The following is a 26,940-nucleotide window of genomic DNA, read 5'->3' on the forward strand; positions in this document are numbered from 1 at the left end:
TTAGAATCTTAAAATACTGCTAAAGCATCAACAGTCTGTCTAGTGCTATGCTAATGTGTTTCTCAAGGTCGCATTGGATATATAGCTTACAGAATTTTGCATTAGAGGCTTTCTACATATGCTGCAATCTATTATTATGGAAGTAATTCTGTTGCTTGGGCATGCACTACACTTGTACTTCATATTAATTTTGAAAGTTATTATGAGAATAAGAAACTTGTCCACTCTGATTTTCACTGTGCTTTGCAGCTCTCTTGAGAGTATTTGAATTTATAGTCCCCATATTGTGCGGTAGATGCTCACACTAGGCACTTTCCATATTTGCTATTCACTTCAATGGAGAATGATAAAGATTGTTAAAAAAGCCAGAATTAGCCACAGTTCTTGACAAATATATTAAAGCTTTTTTAATTAATATTCACCATTTCTTCTTTACCGTTCAGCATATTTTGTGCTGATTCATTTCATGATAAATGAATAAAGTGAAGAAATAAATAACTCATGTCATAATTTGATAAATAATATCATTGTAGCTGCATCCTCTTCAGATGGAACATAGAGTTATTGTACATTAAAGCGACTCTGTACCCACAATCTGCCCCCTCCTAACCTCTTTTACTGTAAGATAGCTACTTTTAATCTGTTCTGTCCTGGGGTCCGTTCAGCAGGTGATGCAGTTATTGTCCTAAAAAACGACTTCTAAACTTGCATCTCTATGTCAGATTGGCGTGGCCTAGAGTGTCTGTGCCCAGGCTTGCACCGCCTCTCTGTTACTCCTCCCCATCTTCTTCACCATTAGGAATGCCCCTGGGCAGTTTTTTTCTATTTATCACTTGTTTGAACACTGCACAGGTGCCTTAACGATCCAGCTCATTTGCAGTGTTCTTACAGGTGATGAGTAGGAGAATACCTGCCTGGCTGGCTGGTGCAAGTCTTATGCACAGACACTCTAGGCCGCGCCCTTTTGCACAGGGCTGCAAGTTTAAAAGTAGTTTTTTTAAGACAATAACTATCTCCTGCCGAGCTATAAGAAAATACAAGCGGTTTCTGGGGGGCAGATCGTGGGTACAGAGTCACTTTAATGAACAACTTTTTCCCCCCATATATGTAGAATCGAGGGAGCCACATCACAGAAGGGAGGGGAGATCGTCACACTGGGGGCCAGCAAGCCCGCCTCCAGTGCTTCATGCTTGGAAATAGACTGGTGCCATGCGTGGGAACCGGGTGGCAGTTCAAAAAAAGGACTGTGGCTCTGGCATCCCAGTGCCGTTCTGTACATGTAATAAACACCAAGAGATGTACCTAGTTGGACATTCAATTTAATTAGATGTTAGAAGTAATGTTATAATCATGCAATTAGCTCATTACAAATCATCTGAATTATCCATTATATCAGCTAGTTACATCTGAGCTAAGCACAGTACGTAGTTACACACTAAAAAGATCTATGGCTGCCTTCACATCCACACAATTTTGCGGACTTACAAACGGTGTCCTGGATTGTTGATACATCATAGCGGGCGGGTTAACAATACAGCACAGGCATTCATCATCCGTAGGTCCCCAAAATATATGGACCTGTGAATGCAGCCTATGTCTCTAATTTTATTCCATTTGCATTGGAGGCAGTTTATTTCTCTTCTAGCTAGGATATGATATAATATATATATATATATATATATATATATATATATATATATATATATATATATATAATTTTTTTAATCTGACTCTGTAGAGATATTTAATTTAGGATGACTGTCACTGACTTGTGGCTTCTGTGATATTCTTTGAAAGTGTTTGATCTGGATTACAGACAGATCATCTTTGGAACAGTGGCGTGCAAATCATTTTGGACAGCTTCATATGTTGCAAAAAAATCTATATCAAATAGTTTGAAGAACTTCAGTGATTATGTCTTTGCAAGTTTAACATTTGTTGACTCCTTAGAATGTAGGGAAACTACACATTTGTTCCAAGTAGTAGAGAACATTGTGTTATGATACAGAACATACATAAATAATCTTCAATAGTTTGAAGAGTTCTGATATTCTCTATGGCAATCTCACAAAACTTACTGACTGAAGAGCTACAGTCTTCTATAACTATTATTGTGACTACTATTATTCACGGAAATGTTTAATGGACCTACTGTATACAGAATAAATGCAGTGCTGGGGACATTTTTTCCCTATTCTCGAGAACAGTGGCAGTTTTTTTAGGCACTTTTGAGGCCTACAGGAAAATAGCATGTGGGAGATTTATCAAAGGGGTGTAAAGTAAACATGTATTAGTTGCCCCTAGCAACCAATTTCCACTTTTCATTCCTCACAGATTCTTTGAAAAATGAAAGGTGGAATCTGATTGGTTACTAGGGACAACTCTGACAATTCTGCTTTACACCAGTTTGATAAATCTCCCCCATATGCTTAGAATTAGACTGAACACTGGTTTGGTTACTGTATTCAGTCCATTAAATACAATTGTTCTAGGCATGAGTGTGCTGTAGTAAATGTCAGCATAATATTTGATCAACAAAATATTACATGTAGATTCAGATGTGGACCTATCCTTTCTTTTATTTTTGTTTTCTCTCATTAGCATGCTTCAACAGGATACAAAGAAAAAAATAATGACAGTGCTCTCTGCTGACATCTCTGTCTGAGGCACCGCGTCAAACTGAAAAGAAAACATTTTCTGCAGGACATACAGCAGCTAATAAGTATAGCAAGACTTGATATTTTTAAATAGAAGTAAATTACAAATCTGTATAACTTTCTAAAGCCAGTTGATTTGAAAGAAAAAGATTTTTCTCTGGATAACCCCTTTAACTAAAAGCCATTAGAATTCATTTCTCCCTTACTTTTTGCTTATGTCCTATGGAGTGGTTTCAGGTCACACAGGATTCTACAGCATGTTGTATAAGTGTACATTCATTGAGCCTAGTCAATCCCGTAGTCCTTTGTAAGTGTGTAAGTGCAGGTGGTAATTATCTAACTTAATTGGTGTCTTCATATTCATATTAACTAATTTATGCAACCTTGATTTGATTAGTTTTACATAGATTTTGTTTTGCATTGCATTATGAAGGGACAGACACATACTGTAGTATAATTGTTGCACATGATTATTCATGTAGTTCTGCAATTAACATGAAGATTGTATAACACGTTGAACATTGCAGAAAACATTAACATTGTGATTCTAAATAGAATCCAGAAAAATAAACAGTTGGTAGCTTAGATTGGCTTGATGTCTGTGGACAGTTGGCGAACGTACCCTGCAAGATGGCACAACATAGTCAGTAAATTGAAAGTTTTTACACATTAAAAAGTCCTCACAGAAGCACAGTGTCTAGAAGTTCTAAAGTCTGTGCATGCATCCGTCTAATTACCTTTCAGCATACAGATATTTTTAGTATACGTATGTGTTCCATGCATAGCAACGTCTAATCCCTGTCTGTATTCTAATTTAATAATAGCAACTTCCAGAGGTTATATATTCCATACATAAACAATAATATATGTGTCATAAAATGAGTAGGCGCATAGAGAGAGCAATGTGCATTATTCTGTATTCTGTACGTTAAATGAAAATAAATGTGGCATACTTGGTCTCCCTTATGAAGTACTGAAAGAAATTTTTTGCATTTATTTGGTAAATATGGTGACTACCCCTTTAAAAGGTGTGGCTAAAAAAGATTACTGCATGTTTACAAAAATTGTAATAAAATACTGATCATTAAAGGGGTTATCTGATACTAGGAAAAGGATCTGCTTTTCCAGAAACTGCTCGACTTTTCTCTGGTCGGGTTTTGCAGCTTATTTCCATTCAAGGAATGGGCTGAGCTACGATGTAAGACACTGCCCACAGACAAAAACTAGCCTGTTTATGACAAATAGCAAACCATTTTTTTTTTTTTAAGTTCTATATCAAGTCTATCCTCATATGGTACTGTGTATGAGTAAGGCTATGTTCACATGCAGCATTTCTGTCAGTCTCTTTTCAACCAAAATCAGAAGTGGAATTGACAGGGTAATTGATAGATTTGCCCAGTTTCTTTGTTTTGAACCCACTGCCGGTTTTGGTTGAAAAAGGAAAAAGGCTGAAAAAAGATTAATGGAAATGCTATGTGTAAACATAGCCATACTCATACACAGTAGCCTAGGAGGATAGGTACTGATCTGATGAAGAGTCCACGCCTCAAAACATGTTATCTACACAATAAAGTGAATTGTTTGCCCACTACTAGGACTCCCATCAGTTTAGTAGTGAAAACTTGCCATTCAGCATTCACCAGTAATTGGCTGGGCGACCTGTAAGCTCAGAGAAGCTGCAGAACAGTGTCGGGAAGAGAGCAGAAGGCAGGAACTGACCGGAAATGTGGACAGGCAATGTACGAACAGTTTAGGGCAAGGGCTGCACGGACATTGGTAATGATGTCCGTGCAGCCCTTGCTAAACGATTATTGAGCCGTGTAATAGGCTTCGTGAGCAAGCATTGATCTAGAAGATTGGTGCTTGTTTACATTATTGTTTTGCCCGCCATCGACCCGCCTAAGCACATTGCACAAACCAGATTGAAGCAGTGCTGTAGGGAGATACAGTAGGTGGAAAAGACTCTCTCCTACCAACCAGGCTGTTCATTTTACTGATGGGTTATAAAAAAATAAGAACTGGAATCTTTTTACAACTATCTTGTTTTTGCCTTTCCCTCCTTGTGACAAATCTCTCCCAGAATTGAGCTGGCGGCCTAGTATCATAAATTCACCATTAAAGTAATATTCCTCATAGCATCCAATTTGACTTCCCTTTCCATTTTGCAACTGAATTAGTACAAAAGGCAGAAAATTCCAATTTGATACCCTGCACAGCATGTCTTTCCTGCAGATTCACCTACAAAACCGTGAAGAGCAGAAGCTGTGAATAGCAAAACTAGACAATGCCAAGAAAAGCCAACATTAGCTATAATTATTGAGATATCTTGCAGTCTCATATCCACCTTTGACATGCAGACACAACTAGGATTAGCTCAATGACAAAACATATTTGAAGTCCAAAAAGTTTTCATAAATTTCTCACATTTTCAATTTTACATAGCTACATAGTTTGCAGTGTTGAAAAAAGAAACATGTCCATCAATTTCAACCAAGGAAGGGATGGATGAAGGGAAGGGGTATGGATGATTGATAAATTCCAAATTCTGCACATATGCATTTATGTTATTATGGTTAAGAACTTGTCAGAGCCTGGTTTGAAGCCCTCCACTGCTTATGCTGTGACCAGCTAGGTAGATTGCTAATAGGTAGACCATCTAGGTAGATTGTTAAATAGATTCTTGGCTGTTATGGTAAGGGAGGCTTGTCGCCTCAGGAGAGTGATTAGTTCTTATTCCAGGTGGAAGTAGTGCCCCTTTGTCTTTAATGTAGCACATTGTTAGGTCAGGAAAATGGTGTGTATGCTTCCCTGGATCCTGATTTGCTAACAACCTGCTTAGCCAATCACTGCACTGTCCCAACACAGCCAGTGATTGGCTGAGTGCAGTGAGCTGAAACCAAAGGAAACAGACGGTACCTTGCCAGAGGAACGGTGAGCATGGTGTTTATTATTTTTACCAGCCCGGTATTGAAGTAGTTAAAGCTGCCACTACATTCATGCAGGGCTATAGAGTCTAATGGTGACAAATCCACCAGCAGATTTCACCAGCACTACAACTCCCTGCATGCATAGATACCAGGTCTTAAATCCACATATGACCAATTTAGTGGTGCTCAGCTTGATTATAGGAATAAGTAAAGAAAGTGAATAAGTAAAGAAAGATAATGTCTAGCAGCACTCACCATAAAACCTTGATCTTTATTCAATATGCAAAAGACATACAAAAGGGGAACATGGAAACACCTCACCCCACAGCCTCTAGCCTAGACGGTGTGGGACGAGGTGTCTCCACGTTCCAAATTTGTATGTCTTTTGGATATTGAATAAAGATCAAGGTTTTATGGTGAGTGCTGCTAGACATTATCTTTCTTTATACTTATGGTAATGAGTATCAAAGCAGCTTTGCTGCGACATGCACAGCTTGAAATCTGCTTCAAATTCATTACGTGTGAATCTACCCTAAAAAAAAAAATCCCTTCAAAGTGGTATGTTATAGAGGTGAGAAGATAACAATGGGGAAGCACTTCTCAACTCTAGTCCTAAAGTATCCCCAACAAGGATACTTCATGCAACAAGTATGAACACAGATGTTCTCTATATGGGATACGCTCAAATTATGGCCTGTTGGGGTAGTTGAGGACTAACTGTACTGTGCTCACTACACAGATATGGTGGTCAGGTGGAGATCACTTGGTCCAACACTCATTTCCATGGCCCCCTAAATTTATTTGTGCAGGGCACCATGGAAATTCCACAGGGGTGCATAGATTACTGTCAATGACAGGTTTCCATGCTCCTTGCAATGCTATACTAATAGCATAGGACACTTTGCAACATATCTAGCCTGCCAACTTTAAAGTTACTACTGAGCAAATCTTTATTACACTTGGGAAGAACCCTACTATCTCACCTTAAGTGTGTTCAACATTAGAATGGCTAGGTTCACACATCATTTTTTTTAGTTAAGAACGGAAGCTGATTGCAATGGCCTCAGCGTCCTTTCTTTACTGCAGGGGCGGCATTGCATTGAAGTCAATGCAATGCCACCCGCTGTGTTCACACATCATTCTTATAATGCCTGTTCTTTAGAACTGGCTGTTCACACAATGCAAATGGCTAAGGTGCCCCAAAGGTGCCCGAAAAAGCAAATGAGTGCAGCCCGGCAGCCGGCTGTTTAACAGCATCTGTTGCTATGCAACAGACGCCGTTAAACAATGTGTGAACATAGCCTAAATCTGACATTGTATTTGCTGATTTTAAATACATTGATTTGTTTTGGTGCAGAATCAGTGCATATTTTCTGCAGCAGACCTGCAGCGTGTAAACATGCAGTACCCTAAAAGTTAACAGACGAAGTCTTTTTAGATCACTTGCCAGCTACATTTATTTGAGTCATTCTAGGTATTTAGTTGAAAATAAAACCTACAGTACAGAAACTAGTGTTTACAGCAATTGATACAAAGAACATTATTAAGCTTTACTCTTAGGAAACCAATGCCCATTATCGCACCAAAACATTTGTTGACACCAGAATACATCTATATTAGGGCTGTATGAATCAATAGGGCTTTTATGGGTATGCCATATACATCATAATAAAAAGAAAAGTCCAAAAAGCAGGTTTTTTTTAGAATTTGTTTGTTTAGAGAACTGAAAACTGCCGACAACTAGCAGCCTCTAGTGGTTTTTATGCACCTGGAAAATGAAAATGAATTAGGCCACTTAAACCTAACAAATGTTAGATTTTCTGGGTCAAGAAAGCTTTTATAAAGTACTAGGTGTTCTTCATTACCAGAGGAAATTGGTTTAGCAGTGCAGGAAAGCAAATTCTTAACAATACTAGATCAATGCACAATAAACATGAAAAGTGATAACTAATGGCTGCACTTTAAATGTGGTCAAAGATTCATTTTGACAATTAGGCATGGATTTAACCACTTCATTGATGTGTGCTTTGCAAGACCAACAAGGTGGGGGGTGGGAGGGGGCGTAAGAACAAGAAAGGGGAGGGGGCATGTTCTTTGCTTAAATGAAATCAATACTATTTAAGCAGCTTTTGAGAGAGAAAGAGAACATTTTGTCAGTACTTAAAAAAAAAGAAAAGAGCAGATGCTGAAATTCTGACATGGTTACCAAGCATTTAGAAAACAGCATAGTAAAAATACTGTATGTGTCACAATATTTTATCACTCATTCAAAGTTAGCCAAGACGTGTTCATATGCTGCATCTGTGATTACGTGATCGCTATTTGGTCAGTCAGTCAGTTGAGTTAGAGAGAGAAAGTAAATTAATAATAAATGAACTGCAAATGAGCAAAGCCATGCTAAAGGTTATTTACAAGACAAGTCAAGGCAAACAAAGCTCAATCCAATGAGACTGAAAGAAAACAAGAAAATACTCATAAATTAGCCTAGAGGTCACAAATTTCCATCTAGTATTATATCCCTCTGCCAGTATCGACAAACACATTAAAAGTAGACATATAACAAGCACTGGATGCTTTGCACCAAGTAATAAAGCAGTCCAGAATAGAAAGCACACCAGCCCACGTAAGTGTTAAGTTGTAGAGCGTCACGCCAGCTTAAAATCATATAGTTGGCTGTAAACTGTGTCATTTGCTGCTCAGTGGTTTTACGTCGCCATGACATTATAATTACTAGTGTTATATTAAAACTCGGCTCTCGATAAGTTCTTTTATAAATGATCACCTGTTGTTACATATCAAGCCTCAAAGAAAAGAAACCGCATGGGAAATTGGTATCTACTTCTCTGAGCATTTTAAAAATTAAATCTTACGGAAAAGCCCATTTTACACACTAAGAGGTTCACATCAGGAGCAGCACAGTCCTAATCCAAGAACTTAGGCAGATCCAATAATCATCACTCTCGATAGAAGCAACACAAATGGATTCTAGGGAACATTCCATCGTCCGTCCATCATTATTATATTTGATACAGTCGGACAGACGTAAATTAAGATCCTTAATCAAGTGAGTAAAAAGATGGAGCAGCTGGGAAGACATCAAGTTAGCTAAACGTGAATCCAGTTCAATAGATGAGACAGATGTTAGAGTTGCTGGGGAACGCTGCAGGAAGCCACTGCTTTATTTTCCTATATAATACTGCTCTTAACAACTGAGTAATGGCTGAACATAGACAGAATAAATCAGAAGGGAAACCCCGGATGCAGCTTAATATTGTGACAAGTGGGAAAAAAAAAACAAGGCAGGGGGTTATTGTTCAGGAGCTCAGCATAATACAGAGTTCTTGTGGATTACAACATGTACATCATTGAAGAATTCCTCCTAATGGCTTGTATTATCGTGAGCAGAGGCTGCTGTTTCTTCACTAGATGAATCTGTTGACATTTAAGCTCCAGCTGCCCCTACACCCACTTTTAAGACACACTTCTTAACTTAACCCCTTCACGGAGAATACCCTGAGTAGACTGTGGCAGCTCGGCGAGAGACAAGGGTTAACACGCAAAATAAACAGTCTACAGAGTTTATCTGCCATCATCTACTATGAGCGTGCAGAGCATTTTAACATAGTCTTTGTCACAGTCAGTTTCTTATTACATTCATAATGATAAGATGACTTTGCTAATCCTACCTTCCATGCCAGCTGCTTTTTGCTTGTCACTCCATCATGCCAATAAGTTGGCTGCTGTAACAAATCAAGATAGTGCAAAACAGCATCTTTTCCCTGCATCTGTCATCTTCCACAAAGCATTCTATTACTGCCGACTGCTGGGAACAAGAAAGTCTATTTGAATTCCAATAGCTCCCCTCACGCATGATTCAAGTTAGGTTAGGTGAGCATGCCTAACATAATTCTCACCGTCATTTATTATGCAGCTGCTACACCGTCGGTGTGGTAACCAGTGACTTAATCTGATACGTAGAGCTCACAAAGCTAATTCTTGCTGCAAGCTCACATGAGAAAAAAAGAAGCAGCGTTCATTTAGGAGCATTCCTCCTGTCGGAACCACACAGGCACTGCCTCTGCAAATCTGTTTTAAATCCCACGATTCTTCCACTTCTATTGGCTGGCATGACTTGGAGCTTTTTAATTTTTTTTTTTTTTCTTTGTAAGAGGAGTGGCTTCCTGTCTTACTTGCTTTAACAGACAGATATACGCCGAACTACACGGTGATAAAATCAGGAGTCATCACAGATCATATGATGCTGGATTTGCAGCATCCTTGGGAGATGTTTGCGTTTTTTTGGTAGCTGAGACAGGTCTTCATAATCAGAAGAAGAAGAAAGATCGCTGGCAGAGGAAAAGGCTTTGCAAGAAATCAGGGCTGGGATGTGATTGCAATATGTTGATGCAAATGTAAAGCAGAATAAAGGTTGAGTGTCATACATCCCTTGGACTCGGAGAAGCAGTGAGTGGCAGGAGTGACAGGCAAGACAAAATGACCAATTAACATTCCATCAGGACGCAAAGCAGTAAGCACAACTGCCGCTGACCGACATGGTCTCCAAGAACAGCCACTTCTGCCATTTATCATTCATTTCAAGGAATTAATAGATATGTTTCTAATGCCATCTATAGAAACTCTGAAGTATTGAATGTGATAAGGGTCAAAAAAACAGCAAAGAAATATATATGTTATATTATACAGTAAATCCCTAGATTGTCTAAAAAATATGCTTTCATGTTTTGTTTTGTTTTTAGCAGAAAAGATATTATTTTGTACTGATTACAAGAATATTACACGGACTGTTTCCTGAAAATATTGCTGTCATTCTCACTTGCAAGGGAATGGTTAAAGCTGTAACGTGTTGATAGTTGGAGTGGTTACATGTACAAATGAGTGGCATGGAGTATGGATAAGTGGTTTGAAACACGCTCATTAGAACAGCTTTAGTCCATTTGATACACTTAAAAGGAATTATGCACTTTATGTACCGCGAGGGCTGCACACTATTTTTTAAAATGAATTTAAATGCTTGTAAAAAAAAATAAAAAATCAAAAAGGTGTTTTTATTATTATTTTTTGACATTTAAAGTTATTTGACATTTAAATGTACCACTAGTACATCGCTTTTTTTGTTTTTTACATGAGTAGACATGAACTGATGCAGGGATGCCAATGCCGTAGTCCTTTTTTTTTTAACCATTGCTCAGTTCCCGTACACAGCTTCAGTCTATTACCAAGCAACGGCAGAGCATTAAGAACTGGAGGCGGGCTCATCGGTGCGTCACAGGGAGGTGGGGGATTCATCACACTGGGGCTGGCCAGCCCACCACCAGTGCTTCATACCCGGACGGTGCTCAGTGATAGTCCAGCGACATGCATGGGAAACTGACATTGATTCAAAAAAAGCACCACTGTATCGGTATCCCCGTGCCAACGCCAGTCTATTCATGTAAAAAAACAAAAAGTGATGTACCAATGTACTCCTTTACCACATTTAAAGGGTACCCCGGAGATTTAAAAAAAAATGTTTGCATTTATTATTTTATATTTATTACTTTGTAATAAATGTACTTAAAATAAATGTGTAGTTTTCTATCTACCATTCAACCTCTGTTGAGTGGCAGTAATAAGTGGTGCCGTGGTTCCCTCAGCTACCACCCACATTTGTGTTGGGAACTGCAGAGCTATCTAAGCATTATACAGAATGGAGTCCCATTACCCCATATACTCATTTACAGTACTCAGGAAGGAGGCTGCCCGAAACGATCAATGTGTGTGGTGTCCTCTCCATAGCAAGCCCTGATTGCTAACACTGCTTGCTCTACATTTATTTAACATTGTGAGGAAGTGTAGTTATGGAGCAGACTACTGAGCTGGGCCTACTACATACACAGTGTCTCTCTGCTAACTGATACCAACACCCAGCATTTCCCTCCAGGATCAGAGATAACTATGGCTATGTTTACACTGTGTGAAAAAATGTCTTAATACTAAATTCAATGGACATTCAAAAAGAACCACATCCAAAAGGGCTTGAACTAGAATAATACGCCAACAGTCCTCATTGAAATGGTGGGTGCCCAAAAGGTGAAATGAAAGACATCTTTTCAACTCAAAATGATGGACTTGATTTAAAGGGGGAAAAAAAGGGACAGAAAAAGTAATGTGAACATAGCTCAAGAATGATGCCCTCATTCAGAGTGGAATGTTACACAGCATCCAACCACCTAAGGACATCTAGGAGGATGTCGCTAGGTGGTTGGGTATTGTTTAACATTCTTCTCTCATTGGTCCACCCCCCAGGCCCCCTTCCCTAATGCAATCACATGGTGCCAAGCATTTTGGATTATTGATATCATAGTACAATTAGGGTGTACGAAAAGAGAAGTCAAATTTCAATACAATGCGATGCAATACATTACTACTGCTGTGTACTATAGAAGTGATTAAGTGATACCATAATTGCATGGTATCACAAAAAAATTGGGGGGGGGGGGTCTTAAACTATGACAATGCAAAGCAATTTAAACATAATTTTATAGTAGTATAGCTGTAAATATATTGAACCACATTATTAAGTTGATATATTATTTTATAGCTAGACAGTTGTATAAATGAAAACATTTTTATAACATTTAGGTGGAGATTTATGAAAGGGTGTAAGTATATACCTGGTGTAAACTGCCCACAGCAACCAATCACTGCTCCTCTTATATTGTACCAGAGCTGAAAGCTGAGCTGTGATTGGTTGCTGTGGGCAGTTTACACCAGGTGTATATTTACACCCTTTCATAAATTTCCCCCTTAGAGACTAAAAATGTATTCAGTTCTAATACTTCTTATGTTTCCGAGTTTGTAACAAATTACCATGCCTTGGTATTGTTTGTGAGCTAAACAGCTTATCTGGCTATACACATGAAGATTCTCCATAAACACTAGATCAGACAAAGAGTTTTCTTACAAAAATGTATTGCATAAATTTTCTTTACTGATTAGAGCCAGATACTAAAACATGTTTTTTATGTATCTGTTTCCTGATTGTAGTTTTTTTGTTTAATTTATTTGTACATTGGTATGGTGGCAACCATCTACCAAGCAAGCCCCATAGACACAACAAACAATGGGCAGGATCTGTCCTATTTCACAGGGAAGAAACAAAAGTATCAGGCCCCTTAAAACACTATGGGGGGAATTTATCATTGTGCGTGTATGTACATCCATATGAACTTGGAGACATACAGAGGCACAGTAGATGCCCAATGCACCTGTTTATTATAGCTTTATACAAAACAGAGAAGTTAAGGCGTAACTGTCATTTCAGGGCCATTTTTCTGAAAACATTAAATATCAATAGTACAAGCGATTTTAAGAAACTCTGTAATAGGTTTTATAAACTAAAAGAGTTTCCTTCTGTACTGAAAAAGCAATCTCCCAGCCTCCCCCCTCACATCAGATGAAGCAGGATTTCTGTGTCCATTATGTGGCTATGGAGAGGGGAGGGGCTGTTAGGAGTGACTGAGCACGGAGGATTTCTGCAAAGCACAACACCCTGCAATCTTCTCTCAGTAAGTTCATAGATAAGCACTGACCTTTCTGACCTCAGAATCCTGCGGTTTAGGTGCCCAGAGAGTCTACAAACAGCTGACCTTCATGTCACCTCTTCCTGCTCCCTCATCTCCCTCGGCCCCTCCCCCCTTCATAGGCTTACAATGGAGAGAGCAGAACCCGTCTTCACTGGCTTCTCTGTAATGAAGATGTGTTTGCCTGATAATGCACAGATAAGAAGTCAGGGGGGGAGGCTGGGAGATTGTTTCTTGAGTACAGAAGGAGGCTTTTTTAGCTGATAAAACCTATTACAGAGTTTCTTAAAATCGCTTATACTACTGATTTCTGCAATAAAAAAAAAAAATGGCAGTTACGCTTTAACCCTTTGAGGACCAGGCCCAAAATGACCCAGTGGACCGTGCAAATTTTGATCTTAGTGTTTTTCTGTTTTTCCCTCCTCCCCTTCTAACTTTCAGTTTTTTATCTACAGGGCCATGTAATGGCTTGTTTGTTACAGGAATAGTTGTACTGTGTAATGGCATCTTTCATTTTACCATAACATGTATGATGGAATTCCAAATATATTATTTATGAAGATATAAATAGGTGAAATCGCAAAAAAGAATGCAATATGGCAACGTTTGGGGGGCTCCTGTGTCTACGTAATGCACTGTATGGTAAAAGAGACATGATACTATTACTCTATAGGTCAGCCCGAACACAACCACATGCAGGTTACACAGATTCTCTAATGTTATATATTTTTTTAAATGAAATCCTTTTTTTTGGCAATTAATTATAAATAAAATGGGACTATTGTGACGCTTATAATGGTTTTATTTTTTCACCTACGGGGCTGTATCGGGCGTCATTTTTTCCGCCATGATCTCTAGTTTTTATTAATACCATATTTGTGAAGATCGGACGTTTTGATCACTTTTTATTACATTTTTTTATATATAATGCAACATAAAATCGGTAATCCGCGCACTTTTTCCCCTCTTTTCGTGTACGCCGTTTACCATTCGCAATGACGCTTGTTATATTTTAATAGATCGGATAATTACGCACGCTACGGTATATTATATGTTTATTTTTTATTTATTTTTATATGTTTTATTTATATAATGGGAAAGGGGGGTGATTTCAACTTTTATTGGGGGAGGGGTTTTGGGGTAGTGTGTTAGTGTTTTTAACTTTTTTTTTTTTACACATTTGAAGTCCCTTTGGGGGACTTTTACATACATTAGTTTGATTTCTACAAACAGATGCACAGATGCACACTGCGGGGTCCCGATTGGTAAGTGACAGGGGACTCCCCCTGTCACTTACACTTAAACGCCGCGGTTGCGCCGCGATCGCGGCATTTAAGGAGTTAATGACACGCGGCAGCGCAATCGCTGCAGTGTGTCATTACCGGTGAGGTCCCGGCTGCTGATTGCAGCCGGCCCCCACCTGCTATGAAGCGCGCTCCGCTCCGGAGCACGCTTCATAGCGGGAGAAACACCCAGGGTGTACAGTTACGCCCTAGGTCGTCTGGGGACAGACTTCCATGGCGTAACTATACGCCCTGGGTCATCTAAGGGTTAATAAGATGTGTTTTATGTTTATTTTCAAATCAAATGTCTTTAAGGGTACCCCTTGTAATAAGCATGAATTACTCAATTTTTAAAAAAAATAATAACAAAGCTTTATTAAATCCATCACAAAAAAACCTAAACAAAACATAAAAACAAGACCTGGAAGGTGGGAGACCCCACTACTGGGATAACAATGGTATGATAATCTTCTGAAGTGCATGTGCATATATGTAAACAACTTAGTAAACTCCTTCAGAGTGTCTGGAGACACCGGGAGCCCCTGAAGCAAGCTCGAGGGGGAACCTGGTAAAGAATGTACCACGGCCGGGGGGTTAAGGGCACTGACTTTGACATACTCACAGCAGGATGATACGTGTGAATGTACCCTATAGGGGTTTTCTGTGGAGTGGAAGCCAGCTTCATGGCACTCACTTAGCTTTTGCATGTGGAGAGGTTGGCGAATATCCTGATCATCGCCTACAGGTAATACCACACCTGCACAAAATGTCCAATGGCTACACAATATGCCCCCACCCCTTTCCATGGCTTTGAAGGCTTACTGTTGAGACATGGAAAAGACTGAAGGGAGTGCCAGAGAGCAAAAGGTTTCAGCTATTTTCCATTCCACGGAAAACCCTGTAAGATAATTAGAGATATGATAGGCACTCTGGCTAATGCACCCTGATCGCAACCATCAGACATAGCACAACCCCTGCATGATACGCTTGAGCCTGAACATACAGGTGTGTTCTCATTACATTGAGGTGGTGCTGATTTTCTGTTTCCATCTTCTTAATCATAATTAGAAATATACTTTCACTGAACTTTGAACTTTTTACCAAAAAAAAAAAGAAACAAAAAATTTTCCTGCTAGAAAAAACCTTAGCTGATGCAGGAAATCGCATAAACCCTTATTAAGTGGCTTAGACCATTAAGTCATAGATCTGAAAAGGTGTTTCTATATTACTACTGGCAGTTGGACAGTTCTCTTGATCAACATTCTAGATTATTACTAGTAATCCTGTAAATTTTATTTCTCAAAGAAAATGTCTAGCCCATTCTTAAATCTATTCAAACATTCTGCCAAGTACAAACTCCCACGAGAGCTTTTTCCATCATTTTACAACTCTAATGGTAAACTAATGCTTTTGTATTCGAATAAGTCTTTCTTCCTATTGCTACAGGGAGAGCAGCCTGCAATATTGTTTTTCAATTCCCCATTAGCATACAATTATGGATGGAGCATGAGGGAGCAGGTAGAAAATATTCTAACATTTCTTATCTATTCTTTCAATGTTAGATATCAACTTAGGCCATACCCATAGACTGTCAGCACTTCGGATAACTCACCACAAAAAAAAAAAAAAAGGAAATAATAATAAAAAGTTGCATGACTAAGAATATAAATGAAAGGGAAGACAAGTGACATGTCAAGCTAAAAATTTGATGCACTAGAGCAGAAAATGGGGTACACATAAAAGATACATATAAAACATTGCATCTTTACATCACACACAACTTTTTTCTATGAAATAATTGCAGTCTTTGAATAAATAAATGAATATATGTACACCATATTATCTAGCAGCTACTGGTTAAAACAAAACCAGAACAAAATAGCCTTTTTGATAGACTGGCTATATAGTTATTAAAATAATATAATAAACAAAAATTCAAGAATCACGTTTATCACATTTTTCTTAACTGGCCAATGTCATAAAACAAAACCTTTTGATATATCCCAGAAACACGTCAAATATTTCTATAGGTGAGGTTTTCATTGCTGAGACCCTTGACAATCTGGAGAATAGGCTAGAGGTTGGATGTGGTGGCACTTTTGATTCTTTGACTCACAGCAATCTCCTTCCAGGCAGCTCCATTGTGAGTCTATGGAGCTGCCTAGACAGGGATGTCTAACAATGAGGAAGTGTAATGCACTGTGTCACGATCCCCGTGACTTAGGCTCTGGCTAGTAGGCAACCGGGCTCACCTCGGACCGTCTTGGATCAGCTACCAACCAGAACCTACCACCAAGCTACACGTTTTCTGCTGCCACCACACGTCACAATAAGGCTGACGTGACACCTTACCCTTATGCACACCTAAGGCAACTACAAATTACGTCTATCACAATCTTATGGTAATCACTTACCCCTGGTAACGTTTTACTTCAGAGACATAGGGCCTTTTTAGAACACAGGAAAGCTCTTATTAAAGTGAAATTTAATATCAAATAAAAAAGGACAGTGCATACAGTACAGGTCACAATAAAAAAAAGAGATGGTACAAAATAAACAGACACATACATACACAGTAAAAACAGTTCTTAAAATAAAAAGGAGAAAACCAGAACCTACTTTGCTATCGGGCTGTTTGGAACTGGAACGCTATGGGGATTAGCAGGAACGGCGGGCCAACACACTCATAACAAGTTCCCCAAGTGTTGAACACTCTCCCATCATACTCCCTGCCTTATCAAGCATGGTGAGAGCAGTTGTCTCCCTCCCTCCTCTGACCTCACAGGGGGGGTGACAGGGACTATGCTAATGAGCTAATGGTCCATCTTTTATGACCGGAGACGCTTGCCTGAAGATTTTCAAATCCTCATAACTTGGCAGGCGCGTTTCTGATCAGCATTCCAGGGGCATCAAACTACGGGGCATCACCTGCCGGTCACGGGCATACCAACCATGGGTCTGGTGTGTACCCGATTAGGGGAGTTACAGGTTTCCCTTGGTTCCCCTAGAGCCACTTTCTTGCTTTTACAATGGTGGGTCCCTCTCCCTACCCTGCTGACCTGTAGCGAATCTCACCTCTGGAATATGACAGCTTATCATCTTTCTGAAGAGGTCAAATATCTCCATAGACGTCTACAGTGACCTCTGTTTGTCTCCTGCGTGAACTCTGGATGCATATTGCAGCCAGACCCCTTGTCATAAAGCCATTACGCCATGAGGACGTTTTATTGCGCCCCCAGTCTGGTAAGAGATAAGCGAACCTGTTAATATCCAGGACTCTCACTATATGGCCCCAATCCATCTAGCCATGACATCTTGTGCCCAAAGGAAAACAGGACACCAGCTTCAAAAAGAAACAAAAAAGGTGTGTGTGTGTGGGGGGGGGGGTGAGGAGCTTTGCCAAATATGAGTGATCAGGGATATTTTATTCAAGATCGTGAATATATATTGATCATCCTCACACCTCCCCCTTTGAGATATGGCACGGGACTATTGATCCATCCATCAATATCCCACGCCATCCTCGACCACTTCGCCCTGCCGGGACAATCCGTCGGCATTACCATGATTACTTCCCTTCTTGTGTTGAATGGTGAACTCATACTGCTGCAGCGCCAAACTCCACCTCAGCAACTTCCCGTTGTCACCAGCTACCCGGTGTAACCAACTCAGAGGGTTGTGATCAGTAATGACCGTAAATCGGCGCCCATACAGGTACGACTGCAACTTCTGCAGGGCCCACACGATGGCTAAGCACTCTTTCTCCACCGTGGCATATGCTACTTCCCTAGATAGCAGTTTCCTACTCAGGTAAAGTATGGGATGCTCTTCCCCTGCTGCATTGACCTGACTGAGCACAGCGCCTAGGCCATATGCGCTGGCGTCAGTCTGGACGATGAATTGGCGGTTAAAGTCGGGGCTTTGCAAGACTGGTGCGCTTGCCAGGGCCCGCTTTAGCGCCGTTAGAGCTTGCTCACAATCTGGGGTCCAACTAATCACTTGTGGCAATCTCTTTTTTGTGAGGTCCGTTAAGGGTTTTGCAAGAGTGCTATAGTTGGGAATGAACTTCCTATAGTACCCTGCAGTCCCTAGAAAGGACATCACCTGCTTTTTGGTCTTGGGGTGGGCCAGGCTACAACAGCCTCCACCTTACCTTGTTTGGGTCTCAAGGTCCCTCCCCCTACTCTGTGTCCAAGGTACTGGACCTCTGTCATGGCCATCTGACACTTTCCAGGCTTGATTGTCAGCCCGGCTGTTTGGATCCGCTGTAGCGCCTGTGACAGGTGGGACAGGTGATCCTCCCAGGTCTGACTAAACACAGCGATGTCATCCAGGTAAGCTACTGCAAACCCTTCAAACTCCTCGAGCAGCTGGTTAACCAAGCGCTGAAATGTGGCAGGGGCATTCTTCATGCCAAAGGGCATGACGACATACTCGTACAGCCCAAATGGCGTGATGAAGGCTGACCTCTCCTGGGCTTCTTTGGACATGGGAATCTGCCAGTATCCCCTACTTAAGTCCATAATCGTGATGTATTGGGCACCGGCGAGCTGATCCAGTAACTCTTCAATGCGGGGCATCGGATACGCATCGAACACCGTGATGGCATTCAGTTTCCGATAGTGCCCACAAAAACGAGTTGTCCGGTCTTTCTTAGGGATAAGAACAACCGGTGAGGCCCATGAGCTATGGGATCTCTGGATAACGCCCATGCCCAACATCTCCTCTATCTCCCTCTTCATGTCCGCCCGCACCTCTAAGGAGACCAGGTAGGCTGACTGTCGGATAGGGAGGTGCGCACCCGTGTCTACATGGTGCACCGCAAGGCTAGTCCTCCCTGGTTTCCCCGTGAACGTGGACAGGAAAGGGTTCAGCACCGGCCACAGCTGGGACTTCTGGGTCTCTGTTAGCTGTGGGTTCAGCTGGACCTCGGCTAGGGTCCCCTCGGTCTTTGCATCAGCTACGACGTCAACTAGACTGTCACTCTCCCCTTCCTCTGGCAGACTGCACACTGGCATGACGCACGTGTCACGCTCCACATGGGCCTTGATCATGTTAACATGAAACACTTTGTGCTTCTTGCGAATATGATCAATAGTGATGACATAGTTCACATCATTCACCCGCTGGTGAATGGTGTAAGGACCTTCCCATGTGGCCTGCAGCTTGTTTTGAGGCATGGGTACTAGTACCCACACCTTTTGTCCGACGGCGTAAATGCGCTCTCGGGCATTTCGGTCGTACCACCTTTTCTGACTATCCTGCGCCTGGGCCATGTTCTCCTGAACCAGGCCGGTCAGGGTTTCCATCCTCTCCCTGAATCTTAGTACATAGTCTACGACCGAGACGTCAGGGTGACCCACTTCTCCCTCCCAGGATTCCTTGATGAGATCTAGGGGACCCCGTACTCGTCTTCCATAGAGGAGCTCAAACGGAGAGAACCCAGTGGATGCCTGAGGTACTTCTCTGTAAGCAAATAGCAGGTGCGGGAGGTACCGCTCCCAGTCCCGTCCGTGGGACTCCACAAGCATCTTGAGCATCTGCTTGAGGACGCCATTGAACCGCTCACACAGACCATTAGTCTGTGGGTGATAGGCACTGGCGACCAGATGCTGCACCTGTATTTTCTTGCAGAGGCACTCCATCAAGTTAGATATAAACTGTGTTCCCTGATCCGTCAGCATCTCCTTAGGAAATCCTACTCGGGAAAAGATGGTGAGAAGTGCATCCGCAACTTTATCGGCCCTGATGGAGGATAGGGCAACTGCTTCTGGGTACCTAGTAGCATAATCTACCACGGTCAGAATGTAGCTTTTGCCAGAACTACTGGGTACTGCTAACGGTCCTACAATATCTACGGCCACCCGCTGGAACGGCTCATCTATGATCGGTAAAGGGATGAGGGGAGCTTTGGGAACATGCCCAGGCTTTCCCATCCTTTGACAGACCAGACATGACCGGCAGAAGTTAGCCACTTCTTTTCCCATACCCGGCCAATAGAAACGCTGTTTCAACCGGTCCTGGGTCTTGCGGATACCCAAGTGGCCTGCGAGGGGTATCTCATGGGCCACTTGCAGTAGTCGCTCCCGGAATGGACGAGGCACTACCAGCTGCCTACTCTGCACCCATTCCGGTTGATCCTCGGTGGGAATCATCTGCTTATAGAGACGGCCCTGATCCCAGGTTATCCGCTCGGTATCCGATTCAGCCGGGGTGCTATCAGCCAGCTCTCTCAGTTTCTGTAACGTCCCATCAGTCAGCAAAGCTGCCTGAAATTGGGCCCAGTCACTTTGAGAGTTGCCAGACATCACCTCGTCTGCTCTGATGCCTTGATTCAGCTGTGAGCTGTCAGCTGACCCTCCAGCTGCTGGTATACACAGCGCAGGGGGGCTTCCACTCACTGTGTCAGAGTGGCCCCGCCCACTACGCGTCACCACAGCTATGTACTTACAATCTGTTCCGCCCACCTGCTGAGGATCAGGGGTGAGGGGGACAGATGGAAGCCTGGTACAGTCCTGGTTATATACATCAGATTCATTACCTATGTAATTGGCATCAGGATTAGTACTCATGTTTATCACATTTAAAGGGTTAGTACAAACAGTGAGGTCATCTTTATAGACCTCCGCACTAGCACCAACCAATGAGGGGGATTCACACAAAATGCCAGGAACCTGTGAATCCTTCCTGACATCAGCAGGTACATAGTGGGAGACTAAGGAACCAAGATCAGTGGCTAATAAGACATCCGTGGGAATATGATCCGTCACTCCCACCTCCCTTATTCCACTCCCAGCCCCCCAGTCAAGAAATACCCTCGCCATGGGCAAAGCGGGGCTCACTCCTCCAATCCCAGTCACAGTTCGTGTTTTCCCAGGGATTAAGTCCTCTTCGTTCACCAGTTCCGGGCGAACCAGGGTGATCTCCGCCCCAGTGTCCCTCAAGCCCATCGTGATTTTGTTACCCACGGTAACAGCCTGCATGTTATCACTGAGCTTCCCTCCCCGTCCACCCACGAACAAAACAGTAGATGGGGAAATCGGTGATTTGGGCACAGGGGTTGGTTTCTTCCTCTCGGGACAGTCTCGACTAATATGTCCCCCTTTGCGACACATAAAACAGATGCGCTTATCAGCAACAGGTTTGGTGGGGACCACAGGGGTAAAACCCCCAGAGGGTCGAGTAGCAGGGACAGAGTTGGTAGAAGTCTGCTTACCCCCTTTCCAGCTGGTCACTGACGGCTTCTGCGGGGCCCGATTGGCGGTGTACGTGTCAGCCAGCTTGGCTGCTTGCGCTGCATCTCTGGGTTCTCGGTCCAAGATGAACTGACGAACTTCTGCGGGACACAGGTGCAAAAACTGATCCTTGACCATCAGGTCTTTGAGATCCTCAAAGGTGTGGATAGACAGTCCTTCGATCCACTGGTGAAAGTTGGTGTTCAATCCATCAACGACATCTGAGTAACTGTCATGAGGTCCACGCTGCATAGCCCGGAATCGTTTCCGATACATCTCTGGCGAGAGATTGTATTTCTGGATGAGGGCTTGCTTAATGGCCTCATAGTCACCGTCCTTGTCTCTGGGCAAGGAGACAAAAACCTCCAGGGCTTTGCCTCTCAGTCCTGGGGTCAAGTACCGCGCCCACTGCTCACAAGGCAACTGGTACTGTCTGCAAATTTTCTCAAAGCCTCTGAGAAACATGTCCAGGTCCCCATCCTTCTCCATCACCGGGAAGTGATCTAAACGGGGTTTAAGGTGTCCCGTCTCACTGGACTCACGGTTGGGTGGGAAATTACTGGACCTCTGGGCACAAGCTAGTTCCAGCTGATGCTGCCTCTCGGCCTCTGCCTGTCGTGCGGTGAATTCTCGTTCAGCTTGGCGTTCGCGTGCTGCGAATTCTCGATCAGCCTCCTGCTGTCGTGCTGCTGCTTCTGCAAATTCCCGTATAAGCTCCAACCGCAAAGCTTGGTCGCAGTCGGTCATCTGTTGGAGAATCAAAGGTAAAGGAGAGTCCGTACCATTCTGGGGACTGGCGCTACCGGTACGTTGGTGCCCCATGGATTCCAGAACCGGACCCTCTGCTGCCTCCGATGATGGTGTGGTGACCACAGGCTGCTCTGGCCGGGCATCAACTTCCATCAATGCTTGGATCAGCTGTTCTTTACTGCGATTCCCTCCTTCCAGACCTCTTTGCTCACAAAGACTGCGTAGCCCATCTCTCGTGTAGTTTCGATATGCCTCCGCCATTTTAGCAGGGATTTGCCAAATAAAAGATAGGATAGAAGAACAGAGAACAGGGGAGGGGAAAAACTGTTTCACATATATATATGTCTGTTATAACCAAGTGTATGCACTGAGAGCCTTCCTGTAGACTGAGAAAGTCTGCTACAGATAACTCAGCCCTTAAGTGTACAGAGCAATTTATTACTCCACAGACTTAATGTTCTAAGATATCCCACCGCTGCCACCAATTTGTCACGATCCCCGTGACTTAGGTTCTGGCTAGTAGGCAACCGGGCTCACCTCGGACCGTCTTGGATCAGCTACCAACCAGAACCTACCACCAAGCTACACGTTTTCTGCTGCCACCACACGTCACAATAAGGCTGACGTGACACCTTACCCTTATGCACACCTAAGGCAACTACAAATTACGTCTATCACAATCTTATGGTAATCACTTACCCCTGGTAACGTTTTACTTCAGAGACATAGGGCCTTTTTAGAACACAGGAAAGCTCTTATTAAAGTGAAATTTAATATCAAATAAAAAAGGACAGTGCATACAGTACAGGTCACAATAAAAAAAAGAGATGGTACAAAATAAACAGACACATACATACACAGTAAAAACAGTTCTTAAAATAAAAAGGAGAAAACCAGAACCTACTTTTCTATCGGGCTGTTTGGAACTGGAACGCTATGGGGATTAGCAGGAACGGCGGGCCAACACACTCATAACAAGTTCCCCAAGTGTTGAACACTCTCCCATCATACTCCCTGCCTTATCAAGCATGGTGAGAGCAGTTGTCTCCCTCCCTCCTCTGACCTCACAGGGGGGGTGACAGGGACTATGCTAATGAGCTAATGGTCCATCTTTTATGACCGGAGACGCTTGCCTGAAGATTTTCAAATCCTCATAACTTGGCAGGCGCGTTTCTGATTAGCATTCCAGGGGCATCAAACTACGGGGCATCACCTGCCGGTCACGGGCATACCAACCATGGGTCTGGTGTGTACCCGATTAGGGGAGTTACAGGTTTCCCTGGGTTCCCCTAGAGCCACTTTCTTGCTTTTACAATGGTGGGTCCCTCTCCCTACCCTGCTGACCTGTAGCGAATCTCACCTCTGGAATATGACAGCTTATCATCTTTCTGAAGAGGTCAAATATCTCCATAGACGTCTACAGTGACCTCTGTTTGTCTCCTGCGTGAACTCTGGATGCATATTGCAGCCAGACCCCTTGTCATAAAGCCATTACGCCATGAGGACGTTTTATTAATATCCAGGACTCTCACTATATGGCCCCAATCCATCTAGCCATGACATCTAGTGCTCAAAGGAAAACAGGACACCAGCTTCAAAAAGAAACAAAAAAGGTGTGTGTGTGTGTGTGTGTGGGGGGGGGGGGGGGGGGGGGTGAGGAGCTTTGCCAAATATGAGTGATCAGGGATATTTTATTCAAGATCGTGAATATATATTGATCATCCTCACACACTGCTCCCTGCTCACTCTCCTGATTGGTTGGGGTTATGTCAAAAGTCTCTCTAAAAATATTGTACAGTAATTTAACGACTTATTTTAACAAATAAAAAAATATAGAAAACTGCCTACATGTGTACAAATGCTCACTAGATCATACCAACAGACTATAGAGCCATACAGGAAACAGATCACTAATCTCAGGGAGACCAGTCAACGATAACACTGTTGGCTGCTGGTTAAAGTTCTCAATACAGTGAAATCCTAGGTGCTTTGCTTACTGGGAAATATGAATATGCAGAAAATGCTCTACAGGCTCTTTTTTGCAAAAGACCATAGAAGAAGATATTGTAGATATTGTTGTCTTGCTCACTGTGCTTGCTGACAAGTGGTTGAAAATAAGTGGAGTTTAAAAAAGGAGTTGAAAGAAGGAGTTACAAGTTCTGGTAAGTGCTAAATCTCTTTCTTTTTCGCTGTTTTTGTTGCACTGAGGATGATGGCTAGCGAGATGGAAGGATTCATTCAGTGCGCAGTCTGCCGCATGTACGCACAACTGGAGCAGGTGTTCCAGGGTGAGTACCGCTGTGACAGATGTGAGCATGTTGCCCATCTAGAAGCTCGAGTTAGAGATCTGGAGAAGCATATTGCAACACTGAGGGAACTTGGCCACCTTGAGAGGGAACTTCGGCTCACTGAGCAGGAAGTTAGTGGGTTAGAGATGGAGGGTGGTGATATAGATCAAGAGGCCCAAGTAAGTAGCTGGGTTAATGTAGTTAGAGGGACCAGTAAGGGATCAAAGAAAAGGAAGGCCACTTCTCCTACTATATGCCCAAGCAAAATTGCCAAGTTAGGTGATGATGCAAGGGCATCCGTGTCAGAAATGGCAGCTCTAGTGGAACCTGTTCTCTCTAACAGCCGGGGGAACAGTCCAACTAGTAGTGGGCGGGATGGTAATGTAGGTAGGCCTAGACAGCTAGTGGTTGTAGGGGATTCTATAATCAGGAAGACGGATAGAATAATTTGTCGCCAAGACCGCCTCAACCGAATGGTTTGCTGTCTCCCTGGTGCCAGGGTTCGGCATGTGGTGGAAAGGGTGGATAAATTACTTGGGGGGGCTGGGGATGACCCAGCTGTCGTGGTCCATGTGGGAACCAATGACAGGATACAAGGTAGGTGGAGGTCTATTAAAAATAATTTTAGAGAACTAGGTGCTAAGTTGAAGGGGAGGACCTCCAAGGTGGTATTCTCTGGAATACTGCCTGTGCCATGCGCATCGCAGGAAAGACAGCGGGAGCTTAGGGAGTTAAATGCATGGCTCAAGTCGTGGTGTAGAGAAGAAGGGTTTGGGTTTTTAGAGCACTGGGCTGACTTTTCATTGGGGTACAAACTGTTTTCCGCAGATAATTTGCACCTTAATGGAAGGGGGTCCGCTGTGCTGGGGGAGAGAATCCTAGAAGGGGTGGAGGGGTTTTTAAACTAGGGATGTGGAGGGAGGACAATGTAGTGTGTACTATAGTGGTGGATAGGTTAGAGAGGGGACAGAACAATGAGGAGGGAGGAGAAGGGTCCTGTGGGGGGAGGATAAAAACAGTGCATAGGGAGATCCATATGTTGCGGATGAACAGTGAGGATGATTGTGGCCACAGCACAGTAATAATTCCCATTTCTTATAATGAAGCGGTTAAACTCAATGGTAATATAAAGTGTATGGTAACTAATGCCAGAAGTCTAGCCAGCAAGATGGGGGAGCTGGAGGCCTTGGTTCTGGAGGAGTCCATTGATGTGGTTGGTGTGACTGAGACATGGCTGGACTCCTCACATGACTGGGCTGTCAATATTCAGGGATTTACGTTGTTCAGAAGGGACCGGGTGGGCAGAAGGGGAGGAGGAGTATGTCTGTATGTCAGAAATGATATTAAAGTGAGTGTAAAAGATGCAATAGTGGGCGATGACTGTGATGATGTGGAAGCATTATGGGTAGAACTACAGAAGGAGGTAAAGAGTGAAAAAATTATTCTTGGTGTAATCTATAGACCCCCCAACATTACTGAGGAGGTAGATGGCCAGTTGAATAGACAAATAGAGCGGGCTGCCCGGGAGGGAACAGTAGTGATAATGGGGGACCTCAACTACCCAGATATAGATTGGGGTCACGGTTCAGCTAAAACCACAAAGGGGAGGGAATTTCTTAACCTCCTGCAGGATAATTTTCTGGCCCAGTTTGTGGAGGAGCCAACTAGAAGTGATGCCTTGTTGGATCTGGTTATTTCTAACAACGCTGAGCTGGTTGGGGATGTCACTGTCCATGAACACCTGGGGAATAGTGACCACAATATAGTGACTTTTAGCTTAAAGTGTAGAAAAGAAAAACATGTTGGGAGGGCAAAAACTCTTAATTTTAAAAGGGCCAATTTTCCTGGGTTAAGGGCAGAACTTCAGGGCATAGACTGGGAGCGGCTGCTGTCACATACGGATACAGCTAATAAATGGGAAATCTTCAAATCCACATTAAATAACTGTACTGCCAAATATATTCCTATGGGAAACAAATATAAACGTTTAAAATCCAATCCCACATGGCTTACAACCGAGGTTAGAAGGGCTATAAATGAGAAAAAAGGGGCATTCAAAAAATATAAATCAGAGGGGTCAGCTGTAGCATTTAAACATTACAAAGAAGTCAACAAAACCTGTAAAAATGTAATAAAAGCAGCAAAAATTCACAATGAAAGGCAGGTAGCTATAGAAAGCAAAAGAAACCCCAAAAAATTCTTCAAATATATTAATGC

At 42.6% G+C, this 26,940-nt stretch overlaps 1 protein-coding gene across 10 annotated transcripts in view; it reads right to left on the reverse strand.

Annotated features, from left to right (window-relative positions):
* The window catches only part of DMD (dystrophin), a 1,858,252-nt gene that overhangs the window by 1,755,284 nt on the left and 76,028 nt on the right, over positions 1 to 26,940 (reverse strand). Inside the window, exon 1 of one of the 10 annotated variants that reach the window (XM_069971004.1) lies at positions 9,271 to 9,571. The exons of the other annotated variants lie outside the window; for them this stretch is intronic. Within the exon in view, the coding sequence (XP_069827105.1) occupies positions 9,271 to 9,277 (7 nt within the window). The 5' untranslated portion in view covers positions 9,278 to 9,571. Of the gene's footprint in view, positions 1 to 9,270; positions 9,572 to 26,940 lie in introns of those variants that run through there. 10 annotated transcript variants of the gene reach the window in all.

Source organism: Dendropsophus ebraccatus, chromosome 5 (assembly GCF_027789765.1).
Source record: "Dendropsophus ebraccatus isolate aDenEbr1 chromosome 5, aDenEbr1.pat, whole genome shotgun sequence".
Taxonomy (NCBI): Eukaryota; Metazoa; Chordata; class Amphibia; order Anura; family Hylidae; genus Dendropsophus; species Dendropsophus ebraccatus.